The sequence below is a fragment of the Dromiciops gliroides genome, chromosome 5 (genome assembly GCF_019393635.1).
Source record: "Dromiciops gliroides isolate mDroGli1 chromosome 5, mDroGli1.pri, whole genome shotgun sequence".
In the NCBI taxonomy this organism is placed as follows: domain Eukaryota; kingdom Metazoa; phylum Chordata; class Mammalia; order Microbiotheria; family Microbiotheriidae; genus Dromiciops; species Dromiciops gliroides.
The window spans coordinates 234,683,076-234,709,666 of record NC_057865.1 but is presented as its reverse complement, the minus strand read 5'-3'; the positions used below and the strand labels follow the sequence as shown (position 1 = coordinate 234,709,666).

Here is a 26,591-nt window from a genome sequence, read left to right as displayed (position 1 = left end):
GGTTCCAGGAGAACAAATTTACCATGATGGAGTAATCATGCTCCTTCTAGACCCAAAGTCATGACTGGGCATTGATGTCCCTTCTTCAGTGGACCAAGTTTTCGAAGGTTTAGTCATGCCCATCTAGTGCAAGGCAGACACAGTTACCAATATATTTATTTGGCAGTGTGTCTTACCTTCAGTCATGGCCAACCTTGTGGCAGACCACTCTTTAGGCCTACCCATGAGGAAGAGGTTGCGGGATTGAGGAGTCAGAGAAGTTTGGAGAGTACCATGTCTTTATGGGTTGATTCTCTTTATTACCCATGTATGGAGAATTTCTAGTCATCCACAGATGAGCCTGCCAGACTTCTGTGTCAGGTAAGGTGGAAGCAAAGCCCTCAACCCAATTCTTATCCCCAGACCGACTACCCTTTCCCTTTTATACCATGGTCCATCTCTTTCGGACTCTTGAAATTGAACTGCAAGGACTCTGGTTATTGGGGGATCACTCTATTGTGAGTTTTGGGATCCTCTATGAACTTTTTGGACCAAGAGCTATGCCATAAAGAGTGAAGACAGGGGCAGCTAGGTGGCGCAGTGGGTAGAGCACCGGCCCTGGAGTCAGGAGTACCTGAGTTCAAATCTGGCCTCAGACACTTGACACTTACTAGCTGTGTGACCCTGGGCAAGTCACTTATCCCCAATTGCCTCACACACATACAAAAAAGAGTGAAGACAATTGTCAGGAAACCACTCTGGTCTCAACTGGTGACCCAGCAGACTAGACTTAGTTCCTTTAGGTCTGAATAAGATAATAATTTAAAGAGCTAAGCATAAATAATCCACTTCCCCATCTTTCTAGGAGTACTATTAATTAGCTGACTGACTCAGCAGCAAGTGGGACTAAGGGAAGGCCAGTTTCCACCCATATTACTGCCAGAAACAATAACAGTTGTCTATTGCCTCCAGTTTTTTTGTGTGTGTGGGGGCAATGAGGGTTAAGTGACTTGCCCAGGGTCACACAGCTAGTGTCAAGTGTCTGAGGGCAGATTTGAACTCAGATCCTCCTGAATCCAGGGCTGGTGCTTTATCCACTGTGCCACCCAGCTGCCCCTCCTCCAGTCTTAACTCCCAGCCAGGTCTCACATCAGTACACCTTCCCCATATCAGGACCAGTGGCATGACTAAGACAAAAAAAAGTTGCTCCCACAAAAGCCATTTGGTTATTCAATCCAACTGCTTCCAGATACCCCAGTTTTGGACAGCTGGCCTTGTCAGGATTGACCAGTGAGGCTGTGACCAGGCAGAACTTCTTGGAAGAATATATTATTCAGAATATTTAAACTCTTGCCAAAGAGGTACAAGGACAGGACGTGTTGAGTGCTGTATGACATGTGTGCCATTATTCTACTCAGTGAATATTTATGTGTCTAATATGAACAAGGGGTCTATGTTAGGACCTGAGGATGCAAAGACAAAATGAAACAGTCCCTACCAGCAAAGAGCCCACAGTCTACAAAAATGGAAATAATCCCTTCCTTTAATGGGCAGACATTTTACTGTAGAGATCTTTCCTAGTTTTATTCTGCATATTTGCATTAGGAAGGACAGAAAACCAATGGATGAGGGCATATTCTGTCTTGGCTCTTTGGGCCATCGATAGGAAGCTGGGGTCAGGTTATAGAGAAAGTCTGCCTGTGTTGTGATTACTAAAGAGTCTTCAAAAGTTTGGGATTGAGACTTTTCCTGCTACTATGATCAGCCTTGTGAGAGAAAGGATTATTACATAACTAATTGTTAATATTGGGGAGAAACAGGATTTAAGTCTTTCTGAAACGTTGTTTTTTTTTTAATCACAAAAAGTATTTTATTATTTCCCAGCTACACGTAAAGATTGTTTCCAGCATTTGTTTTCATGATTTTTTTTTTTTGGTGAGGCTATTGGGGTTAAGTGACTTGCCCAGGGTCACACAGCTAGTAAGTATTAAGTGTCTGAGGTCAGATTTGAACTCAGGTCCTCCTGAATCCAGGGCCGGTGCTCTATCTACTTTGCCACCTAGCTGCCCCAAAGCGTTTATTTTCATAAGATTTTTGGTTCCAAATTTTCTCCCTCCCTCCCTTTTCCCCAAGACAGAAAGCAATCTGATATAGGTTATATATGGACAACCACATTAAACATATTTCTGCATTAGTCATGTTTTGAAAGAAGAATCAGAACAAAAGGGAAAACCTCAAAAAACAAAAAAGCAAAAACAAAAGTAGAAACAGTAGGGTTCGATCTGCATTCAGAAGCCACAGTTCTTTTTTCTGGATGTGGAGAACATTTTCCATCATGAGTTCTTTTGGAATTGTCTTGGATCATTGCATTGCTCAGAAGAGCTGTCTATCACAGTTGATCATCACACTATGTTGTTGTTACTGTCTACAATGTTCTCCTGGTTCTGCTCACTTCACTCGGCATCAGTTCACTTAAGTATGAAACTTCATTTTCTACTGGTACTGGGCCAAGCCAGCATCTGAAAGACATTGTTGATAATGAGATTGGATTAACTTTCTCCTCAATTTTGTTCAGACCCCACCCAAGTGGGGAAGTCCATTATGTTGCACTTAGGTTTGGGTGAGGATAAATTCTTAGATTGCCCAAGGCCAGTGGTGATTATTGTTGTTATTGGTTGTTCTTTGTTCTTTGTTCTCAGAGAGAACCATAATTTTGGGAGGTAATGTCATAACTTACACTGAATTGGATTTAAATGAGGGAGGGCAGTACATCATCAACCTCAACTCTTTCCTCTAGAGCCATCTGGGTCCAGAGGCAAGATAGACATCAGGAGGACTGGAGATGACCCCCCCCCCCCATGTTTGAGGCAATTGAGGCTCAGTGACTTGCCCAGGGTCACACAGCTAGTAAGTATCAAGCATCTGAGGCCACATTCGAATTCAGGTCCTCCTGACTCCATGGCCAGTGCTTTATCCACGTCACCACCTAGCTGCCCCTGATTTGGAAGTAAATGACATGATCAAAGCCATCCCTCAGGCTCCCATTAGAATGAGTCCACCTCTCATTATAATATTTATTCTCTCTCATTACTTTTTTTTTTTTTTGATGGGGCAATGAGGGTTAAGTGACTTGCCCAGGGTCACATAGCTAGTAAGTGTCAAGTATCTGAACCTGGATTTGAACTCAGGTCCTCCTGAATCCAGGGCTGGTGCTTTATCCACTGTGCCACCTAGTTGCCCCCTATCTCATTACTTTTTTTTTTTAAGTGAGGCAGTTGGGGTTAAGTGACTTGCCCAGGGTCACACAGCTAGTAAGTGTTAAGTGTCTGAGGTCGAATTTGAACTCAGGTACTCCTGAATCCAGGGCCAGTGCTCTATCCACTGCGCCACCTAGCTGCCCCTCTCTCATTACTTATTAACTGGCCAGAGTTGATTGCCGCCCTTAGGAACAACCACTCTTCCAAGGGCATATAATCATTGAGTGGGTTGCATGAGGGGTCTTTGGAATTTGAGAGTATCACTGACCCCTTTTCTTAATTGTATACTAGCATGATGATATCTCTTGAACCTTTTATGTATCACACTTAGAAGGCAATCTGTGGTTATCTGCAGCCAGGCATCTATCTTGATTTCCAGGGTTTCCATCCATCTAGGATACTTAATCAACTCTGGACCATTTTTCATCATGTTCCATGGAAGGAAGGGGTTATTTCTAGAGTCAGGACTTCCCTTTCCCTCTTAAGTTGCCATTTAAATTATGGTTCATAATCCTTTTCTTCCATTTCCCTCAGAGGACATGAATCCCAGTCACACTAAACTCACTCCATAGGTGACCCCATAGGTCACACAGCTAGTATGTGTCAAGTGTCTGAGCTCGGATTTGAACTCAGGTACTCCTGAATCCAGGGCTGGTGCTTTATCCACTGCACCACCTTTAAAAAACATTTAAAAAAATGTTTTGAGTTCCACATTCTATCCCTCCCTCCATCCCCTGCCCCCTCTTTGAGTTGCTTAGCAATCTGATACTTATTATCCTTTTTGACGGAAATTATTATTTATTTTTAACATTCGTTAAAAACAAAACAAAACAAAACTTTGAGTTCTGAATTCTCCCTCCCTCATGATTCCTCCCCACCCATTGAGAAGGCAAGAAATGTGATATCAATTATACATGTGAACTCCTACAAAAAAAGTATTTCTATATTATAGACCTATGATTCTATTGCAACTTGGAGGGTGATGTATTCTCAACAGAAATAGGAAAGTTACAAGTTAAGATGAGTACTTCTAGGTGTCTATTGAGTTTGAGATGTTTATAAAACTTCATGGGAAAATATCTAGTGGGCAGTTGATAACATGTGAGTGAAGTTCAGGAGTCATCTGTTTAGAGATGACTTCAACCCAAGGGATCTGATAGGAGTCATATACTTAGAGATGACTTAAGCCCATGGGGACCCGATGAGATCTTCAAGAAAGTCAGGAGAGACAAGAAAAAGTCCCAGGTCAGAGCCCTAGAATACACAGGTTAATGAGGTAGGAGGTTGATAATAATCCAGCAATGGATAGTGAGACAAGTAGAGGAAGCAAGAAAGAGCAATGTTATCAAAGCCAAGGAGGTAGTATTCTGGAAATAGGAATGATCAACAATTAATCAACAAGATTTTTTTTTTTTTTTTGCAGGGCAATGAGGATTAAGTGACTTGCCCAGGGTCACACAGCTAGTAAGTGTCAAATGTCCGAGGCCAGGTTTGAACTCAGGTTCTCCTGAATCCAGGGCCAGTGCTTTATCCACTTCGACACCTAGCTGCCCCTAGTCAACAAGATCTTATTAAAGACTTACTCTGTTTGGAAGTGGGTCAGCTGGATGGAACAGTGGATAGAGCACTGAACTTGGAACTCATCTTCATGAGTTCCAATCCAGCCTCAGACACTTACTAGCTGTGTGACCCTGGGCAAGTCACTCAACCCTGTTTGCCTTAGTTCCTCATCTATCAAATGAGTTAGAAAAGGAAATGGTCGACCACTCCAGTATCTCTGTCAAGAAAAGAGTTGAACATGATGGAAAAGACATTTGTGTGGAAGCACATTGACACTCTTCCCTTAGAAATGTTGAGAGAATATTTAATAATTAACAATTTTCCTAATCGGAAGTGAACATTTATTTAGTGCTTACTGTGTGCCAGGCCCTGTGCTAAACACTTTACAATTATTATCTCATTTGATCTTTACAGCAACCTGTGAAGTAGGTGCTATTATTATCCCCATTTTACAGATGACGAAACTGAGGGAAACAGAGGTGAAGCAAATTGCTCAGGAACATACAGCTAGCTCTTAAGGGTCTAAATCTCGAACTCAGGTCTTCTGACTCAAGGCCCAACACTTTTTCCACTGTGCCATTTATGAGAAAAACTTCATGAATTTTTTTTTTGTCCTAGCAATGAGGGTTAAGTGACTTGCCCAGGGTCACATAGCTAGTAAGTGTCTGAGGCTGCATTTGAACTCAGGTCCTCCTGAATCCAGGGCCAGTGCTTTATCCACTACTCCACCTAGCTGCCCCATGAATCTTTAACTCTCAATTCCAAAACAATAACACTAACTAAAATTTTTTGATATCGTTCTTATCAAAGACTTAGCCAGTTTCTCAGTCCTGAGCCCTACCCTTCTCTGTGATCTGCCCAGGAAGGATTCCTCCCTGAAGTAATTAGGGTGGTAACCCACAGAGCAAGGAATCTTTGCTTAATCCACCTAAGAGATATTACCTTCTTTCTTTATTCCTTGTCTCCATCAGGATAATGGTCACACTAAGAGATGGAAGAAGTTTTTGATTCCTTCTGTTAATGGAAGTGTTTCTTGATATTACTTCTGGACAGTTGGAAAGGAGGATCTGTAAAATGAGTGGTTAAAGAGAGCTTGAATGGGGGCAGCTAGGTGGCACAGTGGATAGAGCACCAGCCCTGGAATCAGGAGTACCTGAGTTCAAATCCGGCGTCAGACACTTAACACTTACTAGCTATGTGACCCTGGGCAAGTCACTTAACCCCAATTGCCTCACTAAAAAAAAAAAAAGAGAGATTGAATGATTTTCTTTTCTTTTCTTTTCTTTTCTTTTTTTTTTGCAGGGCAATGAGGATTAAGTGACTTGCCCAGGGTCACACAGCTAGTAAGTGTTAAGTGTCTGAGGCTGGATTTGAACTCAGGCCCTCCTGAATCCAGGGCTGGTACTCTATCCACTGCACCACCTAGCTGCCCCCTAGATCGCATGATTTTCAGAAAATTATTCTCCAGGAGTCCCCTGAAAGCTAAGATTGTTCAATCAGTTGTTGTGTTTGATGAAGCAAATTTTAACTGAACTTTACATTGAGCTCTGTAATTGATTTTATTATGGAATTTTGTCTCTTGTTTGGGAATATCATCAATTGTTCAGTCTGGCTTTCATTGAATTGAGATTTGGCAATCCAAAACTTCAAGAGGTCAAATGGAATGATAAATGGGAAAAGTTATTACCTTTGTCAGTTATGATATCATTAGAAACCTTGGAGAGCCAGTCAGTCAGTAAATAAACATTTATTGTCTACTAAACAGTTGGCACTGTGCTAAATGCTGGGAATAAAAAAAAATTGGAAAAAGAAAAAAAAAAAGACTCTCCCAGCCCTTAAAGAATTTACAGGCTAATGGGGAAAGACTATCTACAAAAGGAAGCTGAAAAGGAGGTGGGTGAGGAACTCAGCCAGGATTGAGTCCAGAAGGTACATCCAGGTAGGAAATGAAGAGATGGCTGGCCCTCCTTAAATAGAGGTTCTGGAGGAGCTTGCTAATACAAACCTGTTCATTCAGAGAGAAGGGCCCCAGGGGTAGGTGATACTGATAACTTGTGAGTTTCACTGTTTAAGTGATGCTGCAGGATGACAATGTTTCCCCAGGCAAGATAAAGGTCCAGAGGCGTACAGCTGGTGGGAAATGAAGAGAGAACAGCTTCAGTCAAGTGGTGGCAGAAGGCAGGTGATTAAGAAATGAGTGGGAAGTAGCAGAAATGGTTGTAGATGATTCTTTCTAGGAGTGTGGCAACAGAAGAGCTGTTCAAGGGTAGCTTGAAGGAATGGCAGGACTATTGGAAGGTGGTGTGGGTTTTTTTTAGGATGAGATAGACCTGATTATATTTGTAGAACAAAAGGAAAAAAGTGAGCAGGTAGAATGAAAAGTTGCTGAGCGATAGTGAAAGAGGGAAAGCCTGCCAATGTCAGTAGGGAATAAGGAATATGCCAACTCCTTCTGGCCCAGTGTGACAAGGACATGAAAGAAGGGGCAGCTAGCCCTGCAAAGTCTGTGTGAACAGCAATGATGCATTTCTTTTTGGGTGGGGCAATGAGGGTTAAGTGACTTGCCCAGGGTCACACAGCTAATAAGTGTCAAGTATTTGAGGCTGGATTTGAGCTCTGGTCCTCCCGAATCCAGGGCCGGTGCTTTAGCCACTAGGCCACCTAGCTGTCCCCCAATGATGCATTTTCAAGGAAGAGCTAGATTTCCACTGTTAGCCCTGCTTCTGAATTTTATTAAGGGTTTTTTTGTGGGGGGGGGGGAGCAAAGGGGGTTAAGTGACTTGCCCAAGGTCACACAGCTAGTAAGTGTCAAGTGTCTGAGGCCGGATTTGAACTCAGGAATTCCTGAATCCAGGGCCGGTGCTTTATCCACTGTGCCACCTAGCCGCCCCTATTAAGGGTTTTTTAAAAATAAGAGTTTAATATATATATTTTTTTCTTTCTTTCTTTCTTTATTTTTTTTTAGTGAGGCAATTGGGGTTAAGTGACTTGCCCAAGGTCACACAGCTAGTAAGTATTAAGTGTCTGAGGCTGGATTTGAACTCAGGTACTCCTGACTCCAGGGCCAGTGTTCTATCCACTGTGCCACCTAGCTGCCCCGTTTAATATATTTTTAAAGTGCATTTGATCTCAATTGTGACTTTGTATTCCTAAATAGTCTTGGGACATAATCCAAAATCTGATAGTCTTATTCCTTGTTTTTTTTTTTTTCCTCTCTGGCTTTCATGTCCAGCAAAAATAGAGGAAAGAAATTGTTTGTGTTCTTCTTCTTTTTTTTTGGTGGGGCAGTGAGGGTTAAGTGACTTGCCCAGGGTCACATAGCTAATAAGTGTCAAGTGTCTGAGGCTGGATTTGAACTCAGGTCCTCCTGAATCCGGGGCCAGTGCTTTATCCACTGCACCATCTAGCTGCCCCCTTGTTTATGTTCTTTTTAACACAACCCACTTCTTTCATTTCTTGCTCTCTCTTGGGGCCAAATTTTTTCCTTAGAGGTACACAAGCAGCTCCTTAGAGGATATTTTAGCCTTCAGTAACCTCAGTGTGGAAGGATAAGGTAGAATCAGGCCAATTAAAGTTCCTAGAGTTTGTATTTCGAATAAATTTGTGAGAGAGACAGAGAGACATAAAGACAGAGACAGAAGGACAGAGAAACACACACAGAGACACAGAGACAGAGAAGCAGAGAGACAGAGAGACAGAGACAGAAAGACAGATACAGAGACTGAGAGATACAGAGACACAGACACAGACACAGACACAGAAAGACAGACAGGGAGACAGATACGGACAGAGACACAGAGATACAGAGACACAGAGACACAGACACAGAAAGACAGACATAGAGAGACAGAGGCAGAAAGACAGAGATAGGGAGACAGAGAGACAGATACAGACAGAGACAGAAAAAGATACAGAGACAGAGACACAAAAAGAGAAGTTGGGAGTGGGGGTGGAAGAGCAAAGGAATTATTGAACTGCAAATAAAGAATATGATTTGATTCCATTACTAAGCCAGCTTAATTGGTTCCAGCTTAATAAGATACAAAGCCTATTTGTACTGCTAAGAAAGGACATCTTTTATAGAAACACTTATAGCACACAAATTGTCTGAATTATAGGATCTTTATACAAAAGAGAGAAGCAAGAGAAGCTTCAAGAGAAATTTTCTGTAACTTCCTATATTTTACTGAAATATCACATAGCACATTGCTTAGCATTTTAATGGAAGCATACAAGTACTCTATCACATGCATTTATTTTGCATCTTAATTTAATTTGTATACAGTTTTAATATATGTAAATACAAGGGTAGAAAAAATGATTACTTCTTGAGGGCTAAAGCACCTGCCATCCATGTTCATACAAGACAGAACCTTTTACATTCAAATCTTGATGTTAAATATCTTCTATTTTTAGCTACATAGAGAACACAGCATTGGAACCCTAATGCTATGGGGAAAAGAGGGCGGAATAAGATATAATTAGAGCTTTCGAAGGATCATTATGGAGTTGATTTTTTAGCAGGTTGGGTGTGGGAGTGTGCTCAGGTGGGTGCTCAGGAAAACCTATTTTGTGATGATAGAACAGCATTTTGTGGCTGAGTCTGCTGCTTTTCCCTTGTGCTTTAGGAAGTGGGCAGCCTGTGAACAGACATTATTATTGAGAGATTACAGGATGCAGACCACTAAAAGAGATCTCATTAACTTTACAAATGGCATATCTAAGAAAATGAGGATCAAGTGCATTTTGCTACAATAATGATAGCTAGCATTTATAGTAAGACCTGAAGGTTTGCAAAAACCTTTACATATCTCATTTCATTTGACCTTCACAATAACCCTTTGAGAGGTTTTATCCCCATTGTCCTAAAATTGTATTTTGTACTGGTCCCCCTGACCAACCCTCCCTTCTATCTAATCAGTAGAGTAAGTTTATGAATAGCCAAAAATAAAGGGGCAATAGCAGGAAATCAGACTGCAAAGGAAAATCTGGAAATCACATACCAATTGTCCCGAAGAATAAAGGAGCATGATTTATAAACTGTATTATATATTTTCCCCAATTTGTTTATCTTTATTTTTTCTCAACATAAAAAAATTTAACATTCATTTTTTAAAAAATTTTGTGTTCCAAATTCTCTCCCTTCCTCCCTTTTCTCCTCCCTCCTTGAGAAGGCAAGCAGTTTAATATAGATTATACATGTGCAGTCATGCAAAACATATTTCTAGGGGCAGATAGGCGGCACAGTGGATACAGCACTGACCCTGGATTTGGGAAGACCTGAGTTCAAATCCAGCCTCAAACACTTGACACTTACTAGCTGTGTGACCCTGGGCAAGTCACTTAACCTTTATTGCCCCACAAAAAAAAAAGAGAAAGAAAAAAACAACCCTCCATACTAGCCATGTTGTAAAACACAGATAAAAAACCATGAAACCAATTATATATATGTATATATATATTAAAGCATGTCTCAATCTGCATTCAGATTCTCAGTTCTTTCTCTGGAGGTGGATAGCTTTTTCCATCATGAGTCCTTTGGAATTGTCTTGGATCATTGTATTGCTGAGAAGAGCTAAGTCATTCACAGTTGATTGTATCACATATTAACCAAAAGTCATATCCTGGTAATATGTACTGAATCAGGGGAAGCCATCTAGATTTTGTTGTTGGGGCCTTTTGGTCTTATGATATATAAATCCCACATACATTCCAGATCTACACAGTAAAGACCAGCAGATCCCCAAATGGTGCTGATAATTTTGAGATGATTGATATGCACATGCTAACTTTAAATTTTGCTGACAGCTTTGAAATGCTTTGGCTGTGTTAATGAACTAACCCCAAGCACAAATAAAAGTTACCAAAAAACTCAGACCTCAAACTGCTGCCCCCCAGTACTCTTCTGTCTCCTAGGGGTCCATGCTGTTTGAGTGCTCCCAACTCCAATCTGTGGTTATGTTAAGTGACTCATCACCTCTCCATCATCTGCCCCACTGCTGCCTGCTTTCCTTCACCACCCCAGTTGATAAATAGTCAAGTGATATGAACTGACAGTTTTCAGAGGAAGAAATCAAAGCTGTCAGTAGTCATATGAAAAAATTATCTAAGTCATTAATAATCAAGGAAATGAAAATTAAAACAACTCTATAACTCTAACCCTATGCCCATCAGATTAGCTAAAATGACAGAAAAGGAAAATGATGGACGGGGGAGGGGATATGAGAAAATAGGTACACTAATGCACTGTTGGTGGAGTTGTGAATAGTCCAATCACTCTGGAGAACAATTTGGAACTATGTTCAAAGGAATATAAAACTATGTGAACCCTTTCATTCAACTATTGCTACTAGGTCTGTATCCCAAAGAGATCAAATAAAATAGAAAAGGCCCTATATGTACAAAAATATTTGTAGCAGCTCTTTTTGTGATGCCAAAGAATTGGAAACTAATGGGAAAGTCCATCAATTGTGAAGGGGGTTGAATAAATTATGGTATAAGAATATGATGGAATACTATTGTGTTATAAGAAATGATGAAGAGGATGGTTTCAGAAGAAACCTAATGCAAAGTGAATTGAGCAGAAACAGGAGAATAACTGTAAGAGCAATATTATAAAGATAATCAATTATGAAAGATTAGTGATTCTGATCAATACATCGAGCCACCATGCTTCTAAAGGACTCATGATAAAAAAAAAATGCTATCTACCTCCAGATAGAGTACTGATGGGCTTAGAGTGCAGATTGAAGCATATTTTTTGCTTTCTTTTTTTTTTTATAACAAGGCTAATGCAGAAATATGTTTTGCATGACTTCATATGAGTAATGAGTATTGTATTTCTTGCCTTCTCAGTGGGTGGGGGAGGGGTTGGAGAGAGAGAGAGAGAGAGAGAGAGAGAGAGAGAGAGAGAGAGAGAGAGAGAGAGAGAGAGAGAGAGAATTTCAAACTAGTGACTACTAGTTCCTTCTTCAAAGAAAGTGTTTGGACAGGGAAATCCACCTCTATCCAGACTACTCTGGTTGTTTTTCTCCTTCATGAGCTGGGTCACTTTACATTCTAATGGAGGGGTACAAGGACAAGGGCTCATTTTCTTTGGGTTTATACTCTAAACAAAAATGAAGTGTCCTAGTTTCGTGGGGTCCCAGCCAAGATTGAAGAGCGCGTACCTTGAAGGTTAGGACAATTTCATCCATCAACCATGTCCTTCAGAGTGACTTTTTACGGGGGCTGGGCTTGAAATGAGGAAATTGAGAAGAAAAGAGTGGATCCCAAATAAACAATTGCTTATTAACATAATAGTAAAATAAGAATTTTTCTCAGAAGGAAATGCAAACCACTACAAGACTGAAACAACAACAATAGAAATGCACACTATATGTAATGAGCCATCAGCAATTAAAATAAAAAATGAGAAGGTCCTATGAGTGTAAGATTTGAGACACCATGAAAGGGAAAATAGATATTAGAGTGGTAAGTTTTTGGGGAGATTGTGTGCAGTCTGGACCTTTGATTTCATTGGTGCAGGGAACTGCTGGTGTGGGAGCTCCCAAGTCTTGAACCCAGGTCTTTCCATCACCAACATCATACCACCCTTCTTCTCTGAGGTGTGATACTTAAAATATAAAATGTACTTATATTTTTCAAAGCCTTATTTATCAGATTTTTTCATGTTTTATTACAATTGTCCTGTATGTTTAATTTAATGCAATGATAGGAAATTAGGAATGATTCCCTTTCCTGAGTAAACATTCTTTTATTTATTTACTTATTCATTCATTCATTTATCTATCTATGCATTCATTCATTTACTTATTTATTCATTCATCTCTCTCTCTCTCTCTCTCTCTCTCTCTCTCTCTCTCAATTTACTTACTTATTTGTGGGGCAATGAAGATTAAGTGACTTGCCCAGGGTCACACAGCTAGTATGTGTCAAGTGTCTGAAGTCAAATTTGAACTCAGGTCCTCCTGAATCCAGGGCAGGTGCTTTATCCACTTTATCCACCTAGCTGCCCCCAAATATTCTTTTTAGATAAAAGGAATCCCTTATAGTCTCCTACACACCTATTGTGCAATCAGGCTATTTGTTGTTTCTTTGTTTTTTAAATTCCTGCACTGAGAACATGCAATCCTATATCTTGTTTTCCATTTCATGCTACAGGTACCATCAAGAGAGCTGTTTAACAATGCCCAGTGCCTCAACTCTGGGTCATGGAGCTGAGCCTAAGAAGCCTCCTGATGTTGACCAGAGTGCCTTTCGACCGTTGCCCATCCCCTCAGAGAGGAGCTGTTTATCGACCGTATCCACTGGCATCTCAGGCAGTAGCCTCCCATCAGTGACTAATGGAACGGAAAGTATCCTGTCTTATGCAGCTAACACAAAAGAATCCCAGGCACCATCCGATCAGAAAAACTCTCAGAGTGAGATCCAATTCAAATTCAGTGGGAATGGAAATGACTTCTACCCCGGAAATGTCTCCAGGGGCGTTATTTTACCTAGCAGCCCAATACTGGAGAAAAAGGAGTCTGAGCTTCACCTGTATATTATTTCTACTACTTCACCCATGTTTCTACACTTAAAAAGTTCCTGGAATAATTACATCATAGTAAGTGCTCTCTCCTATGCTCCACTGCTGCTTCAGTATACTGGTATCAGGACAATAAAGCCAATGGTCAATTTAGTAATTATATTCCCAATAGTGTTAAGAATTGCCAAAAAGCTCATCAGCCAGAAGGAAATAGGAAATACTTAATACAAAAATCTGAATTTTTTCAAGTCTAGACCCCTCCTCAGAATAATGTTTTTAAATGCATAAAATAAAATACATAGGGTTACAAAGGAAACCAATTATGTTGAAAAATAATTATCTCTGTGTGTGTGTGTGAGTGAGTGAGAGAGAGAGAGAGAGAGAGTAAGAGTAAGAGTAAGAGTAAGAGTAAGAAAGAAAGAGAGAGAAAGAGAGGCACCAAATCCACAGATCCCTCCCTTAATCTTATCCAAGGGACCATGGACCCTTAGTTAAAAGTGCTCCCATAACATTAATACATAGATTGCACCTGAAAAAGATTCTAGTACTATAGGGAGGAACAGGTGTAATAAACAAGAGATATATTGGGGAAATTACTATTAATAGTGATTAGTCCTGACTTTCTGTCATATGAATAATTTTTCTTTTTGGGGTCCCATAGAATTCAAACCCATTTGTATATATGTTTAAAAACAAATAGAGGGGGCAGCTAGATGGCACAGTGGTTACACTTACTAGCTGTGTGACCCTGGGCAAGTCACTTAACCCCCATTCCCTAAAAAACCCCCCAAAACACAAATAGAATACTTAATTGTTGTTCAGTTGTTTTTCAGTCACATCTGACTCTTTATGACCCCATTTGGGTTTTTCTTGGCAGAGATACTGGAGTGGTTTGCCATTTCCTTTTCCAGCTCATTTTACAAATAAGGAAATAGAGGTCAATAGGGTCAAGTGACTTGCCCAGGGTCACACTACTAGTAAGGCCAGATTTGAACTCAGGAAGATGAGTCTGGGCAGTCTATCCACTATGCCACCTGGCTGCCCCAAAGAATACTTAAAGAAGGCCCAAAATATATTCACAGAAGAACCTGAATTAGCAACACCTAAATTGGGTGAGGAGTGATTTTCAGATTCTGAATTTTGGAATATTTTTAGGTAGAGTAGAAACAATTTGAGAAAGCTTTCTTCCTTCACTATTACCTCTATCACCCTCAAAGCTTAACTTAGGGATAACTTGCTGGTCTAGGTTCTTCTAGATCCTTCCAGGGGTTCATGCTTTTTCTTCTCCTCTAATTACTCTGTATTTGCATTTGTTTTATCTTTATTTATCTCTGTTTTTTTCTTTGTATCTGAAGTCTATAACATGGTCATTATCACATAGTGGAGGTTCTTAAAAATGCCCCATATATATGTATATTATATATAAGTGTATATATGTGTGTGGCCCTTTTAGAATAGCAAATCTGTAATTATAAATTACAAAATTAATGAGATGTAAATGTGTTGAGATTGAGCCAATTCCATATGGAAACAGATGAATTATTCCACACCTTGTCCAGGAAATTAGGATTTGAATTTTCATTTGCATATGAAAAGAAAGCAGAACTTGGTTTCTCCAGGGGGTGGGCACCTCTCCCTCCCAGGTTATTCTCATACCTTTTCTATTTGCATAGACCTACAGCACAACCCTACATTAAACAAACAAACAAACAAACTTGGGGGCATCTTGAACTCCACAGATGCATGGTAATTGTGAATAAATGTCTGTTCCCTAGTTAGGCCTAACTGGCAGAGATGACGATTTGGGAAGTGTTCTTTTGGAATTTGGAAAAATTTGGGAAATGGATTGTCACTGTAAATTAGGGTGTCTCTCTCATTTGATTTTTTTTCCGGGGACAATGAGGGTTAAGTGACTTGCCCAGGGTCACGCAGCTAGTAAATGTCAAATGTCAAGGGTGTGATCTCTCTCACTGAGGTTCTTCATACCCCTGAATGAAGAAGAGTGGTCAAAAGGTAAAGCTAACCTCTGCTCTCATACCTCCTGCCTATGAGATGATAAATATTAGAGCATAAACCCTGAGGATGTATGTATAATTGGAAAATTTTCTAGAAGTACTTGGGTAAGGGTCCCTACTCTACCAGAGACATTTTCCTGTAGCAGGAGCAAATCTAGTTGAGCAACTGGTCTAGTGCAGATACTACACCCAGCAGTGACAATGCTGAAGTAATAAGTTTCCTTAGCCATATGTTTTCCTAGATGCATACTTGTGAGAGAGTATGCACAAGGTTTATGGGGAAGATTTTCTGTTAACAACTGTTCTTGCTGTGCTCTTTGAGTAAATGTGTTTTCTAAGAGCTAATTGAGTTTACTGACTCTTTTTGTATGTGTGTGAGGCAGTTGGGGTTAAGTGACTTGTCCAGGGTCACATAGCTAGTAAATGTCAAGTGTTTGAGACCAAATTTGAACTCAGGTTCTCCTGAATCCAGGGCTGGTGCTCTATCTGCTGCGCCACCTAGCTGTCCCTACTGACTGATTCTTTTTTTTTTTTTGGTGGGGCAATGAGGGTTAAGTGACTTGCCCAGGGTCACACACCTAGCTGCTCCCCCCACTGACTGATTCTTTTTTCCCCCCTTTTTTCCTTTTTTTTTTTGGTAGGGCAATGAGGGTTAAGTGACTTGCCCAAGGTCACACAGCTAGTAAGTCTCAAGTGTCTGAGGCTGGATTTGAACTCAGGTCCTCCTGAATCCAAGGCCAGTGCTTTATCCACTGCACCACCTAGCTGCCCCCTCTACTGACTGATTCTTTTTTTTCCCCCTTTTTTCTTTTTTTCTTTTTTTTTGGTATGGCAATGAGGGTTAAGTGACTTGCCCAAGGTCACACAGCTAGTAAGTCTCAAGTGTCTGAGGCTGGATTTGAACTCAGGTCCTCCTGAATCCAAGGCCAGTGCTTTATCCACTGTGCCACCTAGCCGCCCCCCCACTGACTGATTCTTTTTTTTTTTTTTGGTGAGGCAAGTGGGGTTAAGTGACTTGCCTAGGGTCACACAGCTAGTTAAGTGTTAAGTGTCTGAGGCCAGATTTGAACTCAGGTCCTCCTGAATCCAGGGCTGGTGCTCCATCCACTGCGCCACCTAGCTGCCCCCCTACTGACTGATTCTTAATGGAAAGCATATTGATGGGGGCTTATGGCTTATATACCCTTGAACCCTGATTGTGGTAACCCGAATGTGAGGGAAGAACTGGGTGAGTATCGCAGGAGTTCTCTAATATGGTCAATGGCATCATCTATCTGTCTATCATCTAGCTATCATGTACTTACCTATGTGTGCGTACAGAATATACATAAAGAGAATAGATACCAATAAACCCAAAGCGGCTAAAATATAAGGTAGATGGCACTAATAGTCAAAGGGATCCAGAAAGGATTCCCGGAGGAGGTGGTGGTTGAAGGAAGAGAGATTCTGTGAGGCAGAGTTGAGCAGGGAGGAAATTCAAGACAACGTGTGAGGGAGATGCCTGTGGAACATGGCTACAAAGGTGAGGGTAGAGACATATTTCTCACAGCCTTGAATGCCATGCCTAGGAATATGTATTTTCTTTGGTAGGTAGTAAAGAACAACTGAAAATTTTTGAGTAAGGGAATGATGGGGTCAGACCTTTGCTACAGGAAGTTTATTTGGATGAGAATGGACTGGAAAAGAGAGAGGAATTAGGACCAAGAAGATTTAAACTTTGGAAAAATGTATGTTTGGAAATCTTTTAAAGTTGGATAGATTCTCATCTACTGGGGATATGAAATGAACTCTGAAATTATCATTCCACAAGAAGCTTATTGTTAAATGATAGAAGAATACTATTATAATATAATAATGAACTAATAAATAATGATAAATAATTCAATAATAGTTCATTTTAAATTATTAGTAATAACTAATAAATAAGGAAAAACACAAGTTTATTATGAAATAATATAATAATGCTATTATAATATATTATACCACAATATATGATAATTAACCAATAGTGATAAATAATGAATAGTTTATCAGTGAGTGGTTAATATTTAATAATAATGAAATAACATAATAACTATGTCCTAACTCTACTTTTTTCTCCCCTATTCTAGCAAGCCACACTTTTACAAGATCCACTGTATGCTAGCAAGTTCAATTCTACACCTGGATGTCAGAAGCCATATAGGTATGGCTATAATAACTCTGATAATAGGTTAAGATTTTATACTAAGTAGAAGAAATCTGTGTGTACAGTAAATATGATCTCTTTTTTTTCTTATACTCTCCTAGCCCATCAGCATGTGCTGAGCTAAGGATTCTTTATTGCCAGTGAACTTAGAAGCACAGGTAGAATGGACCAGTTGAAGACTTTCTGTGCCTCCATTCTGGGTCTGTTCAGAAATGACCATCTTTATGGCAATACTCTGTGGTTGCTGCTTTAAATAGGGTATAAGAAAACACTTGCTTAAGAGTGTTACCTGGGGGGGCAGCTAGATGGCGCAGTGGTAAAGCACCGGCCCTGGATTCAGGAGGACCTGAGTTCAAATTTGACCTCAGACACTTGACACTTACTAGCTGTGTGACCCTGGGCAAGTCACTTAACCCTCATTGCCCTGCAAAAAAACAACCAAACAAACAAAGAAAAAGAGTGTTACCTGAAGGGGGGCAGTTAAGTGGTGCAGTGGATAAAGCACCGGCCCTGGATTCAGGAGGACCTGAGTTCAAATCTGGCCTCAGACACTTGACACTTACTAGCTGTGTGACCCCGGGCAAGTCACTTAATCCTCATTGCCCAGCAAAAAAAAAAAAAAAAAAAAAAAAAAAGAGTGTTACCTGAAGAAGGAGGTTTGCCTCATATTTTATGAGAAATTCCTAAAGTCTGCATTTTAATAGAGATTCAGAGCTAGATGGGACTTCAGAGGTTATCTGGTCACTTTACAGATGAGGGAACTGACCAGGGAAGTTGTCACACGGTCATATAGTTAGTATAAATGGAAGAGTTGAGATCTGGATCCTGGAACTAATCCCCAAATGCAGCATAGTATCCTGCAGCAATTCTTGAACTTTTAGGTCACAGAATCCCTTTTTGTTCTTAGAAATGATTGAGTTCTCCAAAGAACTTTTGTTCATGTAGGTTATGTTTATTGGTATCATATTAGAAATGGAAACAACCTAAGTATTATTATGAATATAGTTTTGACTTTGTGGATCCCTTGAAAGAGTCTTGGGGGGGGCAGCTAGGTGGCGAAGTGGATAGAGCACTGGCCCTGGATTCAGGAGGACCAGAGTTCAAATCCAGCCTCAGACACTTAACACTTACTAGCTGTGTGATCCTGGGCAAGTCACTTAACCCCAATTGCCTCACTAAAAAACCAAAAGAGTCTTGGGGTACTTCCAGGAGTCCCCACACCACATTTCAAGAACTACTAACAGGGGCAGCTAGATGGCACAGTGGATAAAGCACTGGCCCTGGATTCAGGAGTACCTGAGTTCAAATCTGGCCTCAGACACTTAACACTTACTAGCTGTGTGATCCTGGGCAAGTCACTTAACCCCAATTACCCCGCAAAAAAAAAAAAAAAGAACTGCTAACATAGGGCATAGAGGTTTGGTTCAAATCTTGGTTTTAATAGTTACTGGCCATTTGACCATTGGCCAATTATTTCACATCCATGAATCTTGATTTCTTCCTTTGTTTTTGTTTGTTTGTTTTTTTGTTTTTGCAGGGCAATGAGCGTTAAGTGACTTGCCCAAGGTCACACAGCTAGTGTTAAGTGTCTGAGGTCAAATTTGAACTCAGGCCCTCCTGAATCCAGGGTCAGTGCTTTATCCACTGTACCACCTAGCTGACCCCAATTTCTTCATTTGTAAAATGGGCATAATTAGACATACTCCATCTTTTTCCAGAGGGTCATTGTGAGGAAAATGTTCTGTATACCCTAAAGTACTGTGAGTTATTACTGTTATTAACAAAACTACAGGTGATACACAGGACAATGGAAAGATACATAGTATTTGTATAGATACACCTTGGTGGCTCAGTGAATAGAGTATTGGACCTGGGAGTCAGGGAGATCTGAATTTGAATCCAGCCTCAGCCACTTACTAACTATATGACCCTATCTGACTGAATCCCTTTCTGCCTCAATTTCCTCATTTGTAAAATAGGCATGATAATAATAGCACCTCCCTTCCAGGGTTATTGTGAGGATAAAATGAGATATTCATGAACCTCTTCACAAACCTTAAAGCACTATATAATTGCTAGGTATTATTATTAACATGTTTTTTCATTTATTTATTCACATGACCAATAAAGCACAGGACATGTTCAGGTTATAAAAGAGAAAAAGGACATGTATGTCGGAAAAGGGAGGAGCACTTGTCATGTTATGAGTAGAGTCAGCAGATCAACATACAGAGTTGAACTGTAGCCACAAGCTTTTTTTTTTTTTTTTTAGTGAGGCAATTGGGGTTAAGTGACTTGCCCAGGGTCACACAGCTAGTAAGTGTCAAGTGTCTGAGGCCAGATTTGAACTCAGGTCCTCCTGAATCCAGGGCCAGTGCTCTATCCACTATGCCACCTAGCTGCCCCCAGCCACAAGCTTTTTTTTTTTTTTCCGGGCAATGGGGGTTAAGTGACTTGCCCAGGGTCACACAGCTAGTAAGTGTCAAGTGTCTGGGGCCAGATTTGAACTCAGGTACTCCTAAATCCAGGGCCGGTGCTTTATCTACTGCGCCACCTAGCTGCCCTTAGCCACAAGCTTTTAAAAGAGCTGGAGAAAGGCAGACAACACACGTCAGTCATATGGATTAGAAGAGTCCATGTGTTGTGATCTCCATCTTTTCTGGGAATACCAGCTGATAACATCACTCATCCATTGAAATTAGAGTCCAAAACAGAAAAGTTTTCCCTGGGGACAAAAACAATTAAACAGGATGGATTTATAATCATATGTGTTATGTACCATAATAATATAACATAATAATAAATAATAATTTCCTAATAATAATAACAACAGTAAGCATTTATAAAGCACTTACTAAGTGCCAGGCACTTGTCTGTTTTTTGTTTTTGCAGGGCAATTGGGGGTAAGTGACTGGCCCAGGGTCACACAGCTAGTAAGTATCAAGTGTCTGAGGCTGGATTTGAACTCAGGTCCTCCTGAATCCAAGGCCAGTGCTTTATCCACTGTGTCACCTAGCTGCCCCCAGTGGTAGGCATTTGTGCTAAATACTTTTCTCATTTGAGCCTCACAACAACTCTGGGAGTTAGGTGCCATTGTTATTCCCATTTAATAGATGAGGAAACTGGTGAACAGAGATTGAAGTGATTTGCATAGGGTCACACAGGTAGAAAGTGTCTGAGGTTGGATTTGACCTTAGGTCTTCCCGACTCTAGATCCAGCACTAGATTCACTGCACCACCTTGCTGCCCTTAAACAATTTAAACGATTGCTTTAATTTATTGTTAATGATAGATTCATTTAAACAACTAAAAAGAATGGATAGACATGGGGCTGTGATGCAGAAGACAGTCCAACTTTGCGACTTTTTTGCCTCTCACTTTCTGTGGTTGTTGTTTGTCCTTCATTCTTAAAGAGGACCATGACATTGGGATGATGTCATGACTTACAGTGAATTGGATTTAAGTGAGGAAGGCTGTGCAAGGTCACCAGCCTCACTCTCTCCTCCAGAGCCATCTGGGCCAGTGGCAAGATATATAACAGGATGACTGGACATGGCCCCAGTTGCTTAAGGCAATTGGGGTTGACTTACCCTGGGTCACACAGCTAGTGTGTGTCTAAGGTGAGATTTAAACTCAGGTTCTCCCAACTTCAGGGCCAGTGTTTATCCACCTGGCTGCCCTTACCTCTAGGGGCTTAGCCATATTTGAAATCATGACACCCCTGATTCTTCATGGACTTGGGGTCAGGAAGACCCAAGTTATAATTCTGCTTCTCATATTGGTTAGTTGTGTGACCTTCCTCAAAGGTGACACAAAGCACCTTCCTCATATGTAAGATGGTGATAAGTAATAATACTCTCTTCACAGAGTGGTTATCCAGATCAACTGAGACAAAGTATGTAAAGCGTTTTGCAAACTTCAATCAGTGTTAGCCATTATTATTTGTTAGCTTTTTATAAGCCTAAATTTAGCTGCTTATAATGGTGTCTTTTACAGCTTGTCCTGTAACCTCTCATTCCCCAAGGTAGTTATCCAGAGATGGCTTGGTAGTGTGGGGCTTTCATGGTATAAATTCAAGCCCACTTATCATAGCTTCTCCTTGATGCAAGGTGAAATAGCCCATCTAATACCACCAGACCTCCTCCAGCCAGGAGTCTATTTCCTGCTTGGATCATAGGCAGTTTCACCTCCATGTAGGTATCCTGTACTGGTCATAATATCACATATTTGTTGTCTGAGGCAGAGCTTCTGAGACAAGGCATCTGATTGCAGAAGCCCATAATATAAACATCAGAAAAGTTAAACTGGGGGCAGTTAGGTGGCTCAATGGATGAAGCACTGGCCCTGGATTCAGAAGGTCCTGAGTTCAAATGTGACCTCAGGCACTTGATACTTAACTAGCTGTGTGACCTTGGGCAAGTCACTTAACCCTCATTGCCCCACAAAAACAAACAAAAAAACCCAAAACAAAGAAAAGTTAAACTGGTTTGGGTTTGGGAAGAAAAGGGGGAGAAAGCGCCCTTTTTATATGCCTCTGGGTAAATTTTCTAATGTTTTGGATTATTCTACATTCTTATGGTCTGACTGGACTACCCTGTGTGTGTGTGTGTGTGTGTGTGTGTGTGTGTGTGTGTGTGTGTGTGTGAGGTACCCCTTCTGAGGGGGATGTGCCAAGCCTCAAAGCTGCCTTCACTGCTGTCAAGGAAGGTGTTGGAATTGTTTTCATTTAATAGTATTTTATTTTTTTCCAATTACATGTAAAGACAATTTTCAACATTCATTTTTGGAAAGATTTTGAGTTCCAAATTTTTCTCCTTCCACCTCCCCAAGATGGCAAGCAATCCAATATATATTATACACGTGCAATCATGTAAAACACATTTTTTGTTGGAATTATTTTCTACTGCTGTAGTTTCCTGGGGAAAAATAAATGCATAGGACCAACGTACCCAAGGCAGGGTGGGGTGTGTGGGGGTGGGGGTGGGGAGCAGAGCCTGTTTGGGGTAGGATAGCTCCTATTGCTCAGAATCATCAGTTTCCAGTGGGAATGGCTTTCAACATTTTGGATGTATTACTACAAGGGTCCTGGTTAATCACTGCCTTACCTCCCTAAAGGTAGTTTCTGCCAAAAGAATCTACTAAAACACTTTGGGGTCTTGAGTTCCTGAAAACATTCTGAGGGGCAGTGTGACTCAGTGAAAAGATCATGGGCTCTTAAAGTGCTATATCAGTGTTAGCCTTAATTATTTGTTTGCCCTCTTTGAGCTTCTAGAAGTTGATAATGGTATCTCTTACAGGGTCTTGAGTTAAAGGAACTGGGTTCAGATCTCATAATTGACCCATTTTACGGCCTGTGTGACTTTTTTTTTTTTTTGAGGGGCAATGAGGTTTAAGTGACTTGCTCAGGATCACATAGCTAGTAAGTGTCAAGTGTCTGAGGTCAGATTTGAACTCAGGCCCTCCTGAATCCAGGGTCGGTGCTTTATCCATTTTAAATTAGATGATTTTCCTGTGTCTGTCTGTCTGTCTCTCTTTTTTGTGAGGCAATTGGGGTTAAGTGACTTGCCCAGGGTCACACAGCTAGTAAGTGTCAAGTGTTTAAGGCCAGATTTAAACTCAGGGCCTCATGAATCCAGGGCTGGTGCTTTATCCACTGCACCACCTAGCTGCCCCTGCCTGTGTGACTTTGAGCAAGTCATTTAATCACTCTTTTTTTTGTATGTGTGAGGCAATTGGAGTTAAGTGATCTGCCCAGAGTCACACAGCTAGTAAGCGTTAAGTGTCTGAGGCTGGATTTGAACTCAGATCCTCCTGAATCCAGGGCCAGTGATCTATCCACTGTGCCACCTAGCTGCCCCTCATTTAATCACTCTTGATCTCAGTTTCCTCATCTGTAAAAGGAGTGGGCTAGACTAGATGCCTCTAAGGTCCCTTCCAACTTTTTATCCATAAGCCCATAAATCCAGGGATAGGGTGGTATCTATTATTTCTCAGGTTCGAGTGGGATTATAGAGACATTGATTCCTGTTGGACTGGTTCTTTGTTCAAAATGTTGGCTGAGACCCTGAAATCCACCAAAGCCTAGATTCAGAATACCTAACTGCCTGGCAGGTCCTTGTCAAGAGGCAGAGACAGGTAACATGGTAAACAACAATCCCAAGGAGCAGGGGGACAGTATGGCTCAGGTTTCCTCACTATGGAATTCTTATTTCAGACAATCAGAGAATCCCTGAACTTGAAAAGACCATAGAGGTCATCTAGTCCTACCAACATGTGAGCAGGAATACTTCCTCAAACATTAATACTAAATGGTCATTTAATGTCTGTTTGAAGAATTTCTTGAGAGGAGCAGCTAGGTGGTCCAGTGAATAGTGAAATTTCTCTGGAGTCAGGAGGACCTGAGTTCAAATTGGGCCCCACATACTTACTAGCTGTGTGACCTTGGGCAAGTTACTTAACCCCACTTCCTTCCCCCCAAAAAGAACCCATTGAGGCAGTGCTTTCTAATTTTGTACATGTCTATTTGTTACATAATTCTTTTTCCTATCAAGCTACAAATTGCCTCTCTGCAGCTTCTACTTCTTGTTTCTAGTACTTCCTTCTGAGATCAAGCAAGATCCCTTTTTATATGTCAGCCCTTCAGATGCTTAGAAGCAGTTAACCTTTCTCTACTAAGTTTTCACTGTTGGTTTTCTTCTTTCCCTGACTCAGCTTTTAAAAAGTCAACCTTTGGCAGCTAGGTGGTGCAGTGGATAAAGCACCAGCCCTGGATTCAGGACGACCTGAGTTCAAATCTGGCCTCAGACACTTGACACTTACTAGCTGTGTGACTCTGGGCAAGTCACTTAGTCCCAATTGCCTCACTCAAAAAAAAAAAAAGAGTTGGTGAGTAAATACTCTGGGTAGGGTAGCTAGATGACATAGTAGATAGAGTACCTAGCCACGGAGTCAGGAAGACCTGAGTTCAAATTCATCCTTTGACACTTACTAGCTGTGTGACTCTGGGCAAGTCATTTCATCCTGTTTGTCTAAATTTCCTCATCTGTAAAATAAGATGGAGAAGGAAACAGCAAACCACTCCAGTATCTTTGCCAAGAAAAACTTTGCCAAGAAAAACCCAAATAGGGTAATGAAGAGTCAGACATGACTGAAATGACTAAACAACAGTCCAATTTGTCTTTTTTTTTGGTGAGGCAATTGGGGTTAAGTGACTTGCCTAGGGTCACATAGCTAGTAAGTGTCAAGTATCTGAGGTCGGATTTGAACTCAGGTCCTCCTGAATCCAGGGCCAGTGCTCTATCCACTGCATCACCTAGTTGCCCCTGGTTTGTCTTTTTAGTTGGTACCCCCATGTTCTGACCTAATCATTTGTGATTGTGTTGTCAGAATTTTGAGAACATCCCATCCATCTTTAGCTAACTTTCCCTCATAGATTCTTAGGCCATGGGATACTTCTTACTTACTCATTTCAGCTGTTGGTCAGATATTCCTTGAATAGCATCAGGGCAGTCATGCCACACGTACTAAACCTCTTCTTTTTTGTCCTCAATTTCTGGAAAGGGGATAGAGCTGAATCCTTCTAGACCACACCTATCTCTTCCCTGCCTCCCTTCCCCCCCTCCCCACTGGGCCAACACCAGGTAAGACATACTCTTTCCCTTTCCTCTTCTTCCTCTTTTTAAGTGGGAATTGCTTATCTTCAGTCACCTACTTCAGTGATCTGCCAGTGAATGAATGACTCATTCAGTTGTGGGGTAGAAAGGAAAGTCTTAGGTTCTACTTAAGATTCTGCTTATGGGGAGGTTTTTCAAATGAATAATTAAACAATGCTTTATGTCCTCAGATCAGTTCCTATATCTGGTCCCTAGAACAGAATTGACTCTCCTCATCAATTTTTTAAAAAGATTCCTATATAAATTTCAGCCAGTTTTTACCATTTTTTACTCATCCGTCACTTTCTACTATTATACAAATATGCAATATGCAAATTGAATGGTCAAGATCTTATATAATGAGAAGCTAAATCAGAATGACTTAATGCACAAATAATAATAATAATAATAATAATCAGATGCCAGATAGTGAGTAGTCACAGGGGAATAAGGGAATTGGAGAGAGAAAATCTTTCTGGAGCATCTTTTGGTCTTAAAGGGACCCAGTATTCTCAGTTTGAATTCTATGTCCAGATAGCAGAGGCTTGCTCTGAAACCAGCTCCCCACACTAAGTCCAAGGTCTCATGACACCCACACAAATCTTCTGCAGGAGCCCAGTGGTCATCTCTGCCCCTCTCACCTCTCTCCTGGCTTTGCTCCCATTTCTGCATCATCTCTCCCCAAATATCTCAGCTCAAAGTCTTCCTTTGGGCCAAGTATAATCTTTCCTAGCCTGAAAATTGTATGATGCATAAGCTGAGAAAATGGTTTTTTGAAGACATTGGATTATAAATTCAAAGATCCTTAACTAGCTCATGGATACCTTTTCCTTTGCCCACAAAAGAATTTACTCCTTTGGAACTGGGATTATGTCTTTTTTTTTTTTTTTTTGCGGGGCAATGGCAATCGGGGTTAAGTGACTTGCCCAGGGTCACACAGCCAGTAAGTGTCAAGTGTCTGAGGTCGGATTTGAACTCAGGAACTCCTAAATCCAGGGCCGGTGCTTTATCCACTGCGCCACCTAGCCGCCCCTGGAACTGGGATTATGAATAGATGTAAAGTGGCTTCATGGGTACACCTTTGACATTCTGAACTCTATAGAATTTATTTTTGTTCTCCCTATAGGTCTGAAGAGATGATTAAACTATTCAGTCAATTGAAATCTGAACTCTTTCTTAAAGACAATACATTAGGACGCATAGCCTGCTTAACTGCAGAACTTAAAGTAGCAGCCCAGAGAAACTTCATTTTCAGAAAGCTTTTCTGGAAAGTAAGTGATTTTTAAAAACCTTTTAAAAATATTTATAAAATGTAGAACTTGGGTAGAGCCTTAATAAACATATAATGGTAGTCTGAAATTGGGTGAATAAACATTTTGTCTCTTTTGCAGCATTACATTTTATGGTTTT

The 26,591-nt window shown here is 40.7% G+C and overlaps 1 protein-coding gene across 1 annotated transcript in view; it reads left to right on the top strand.

The window, feature by feature from the left end:
* Positions 1-26,591, top strand: part of C5H12orf56 (chromosome 5 C12orf56 homolog) — a 127,875-nt gene that overhangs the window by 59,064 nt on the left and 42,220 nt on the right. Inside the window, exons 4-6 of the mRNA XM_043964892.1 lie at positions 12,960-13,404; positions 17,453-17,526; positions 26,308-26,452. Of these exons, the coding sequence (XP_043820827.1) occupies positions 12,960-13,404; positions 17,453-17,526; positions 26,308-26,452 (664 nt within the window). The remainder of the gene's footprint in view (positions 1-12,959; positions 13,405-17,452; positions 17,527-26,307; positions 26,453-26,591) is intronic.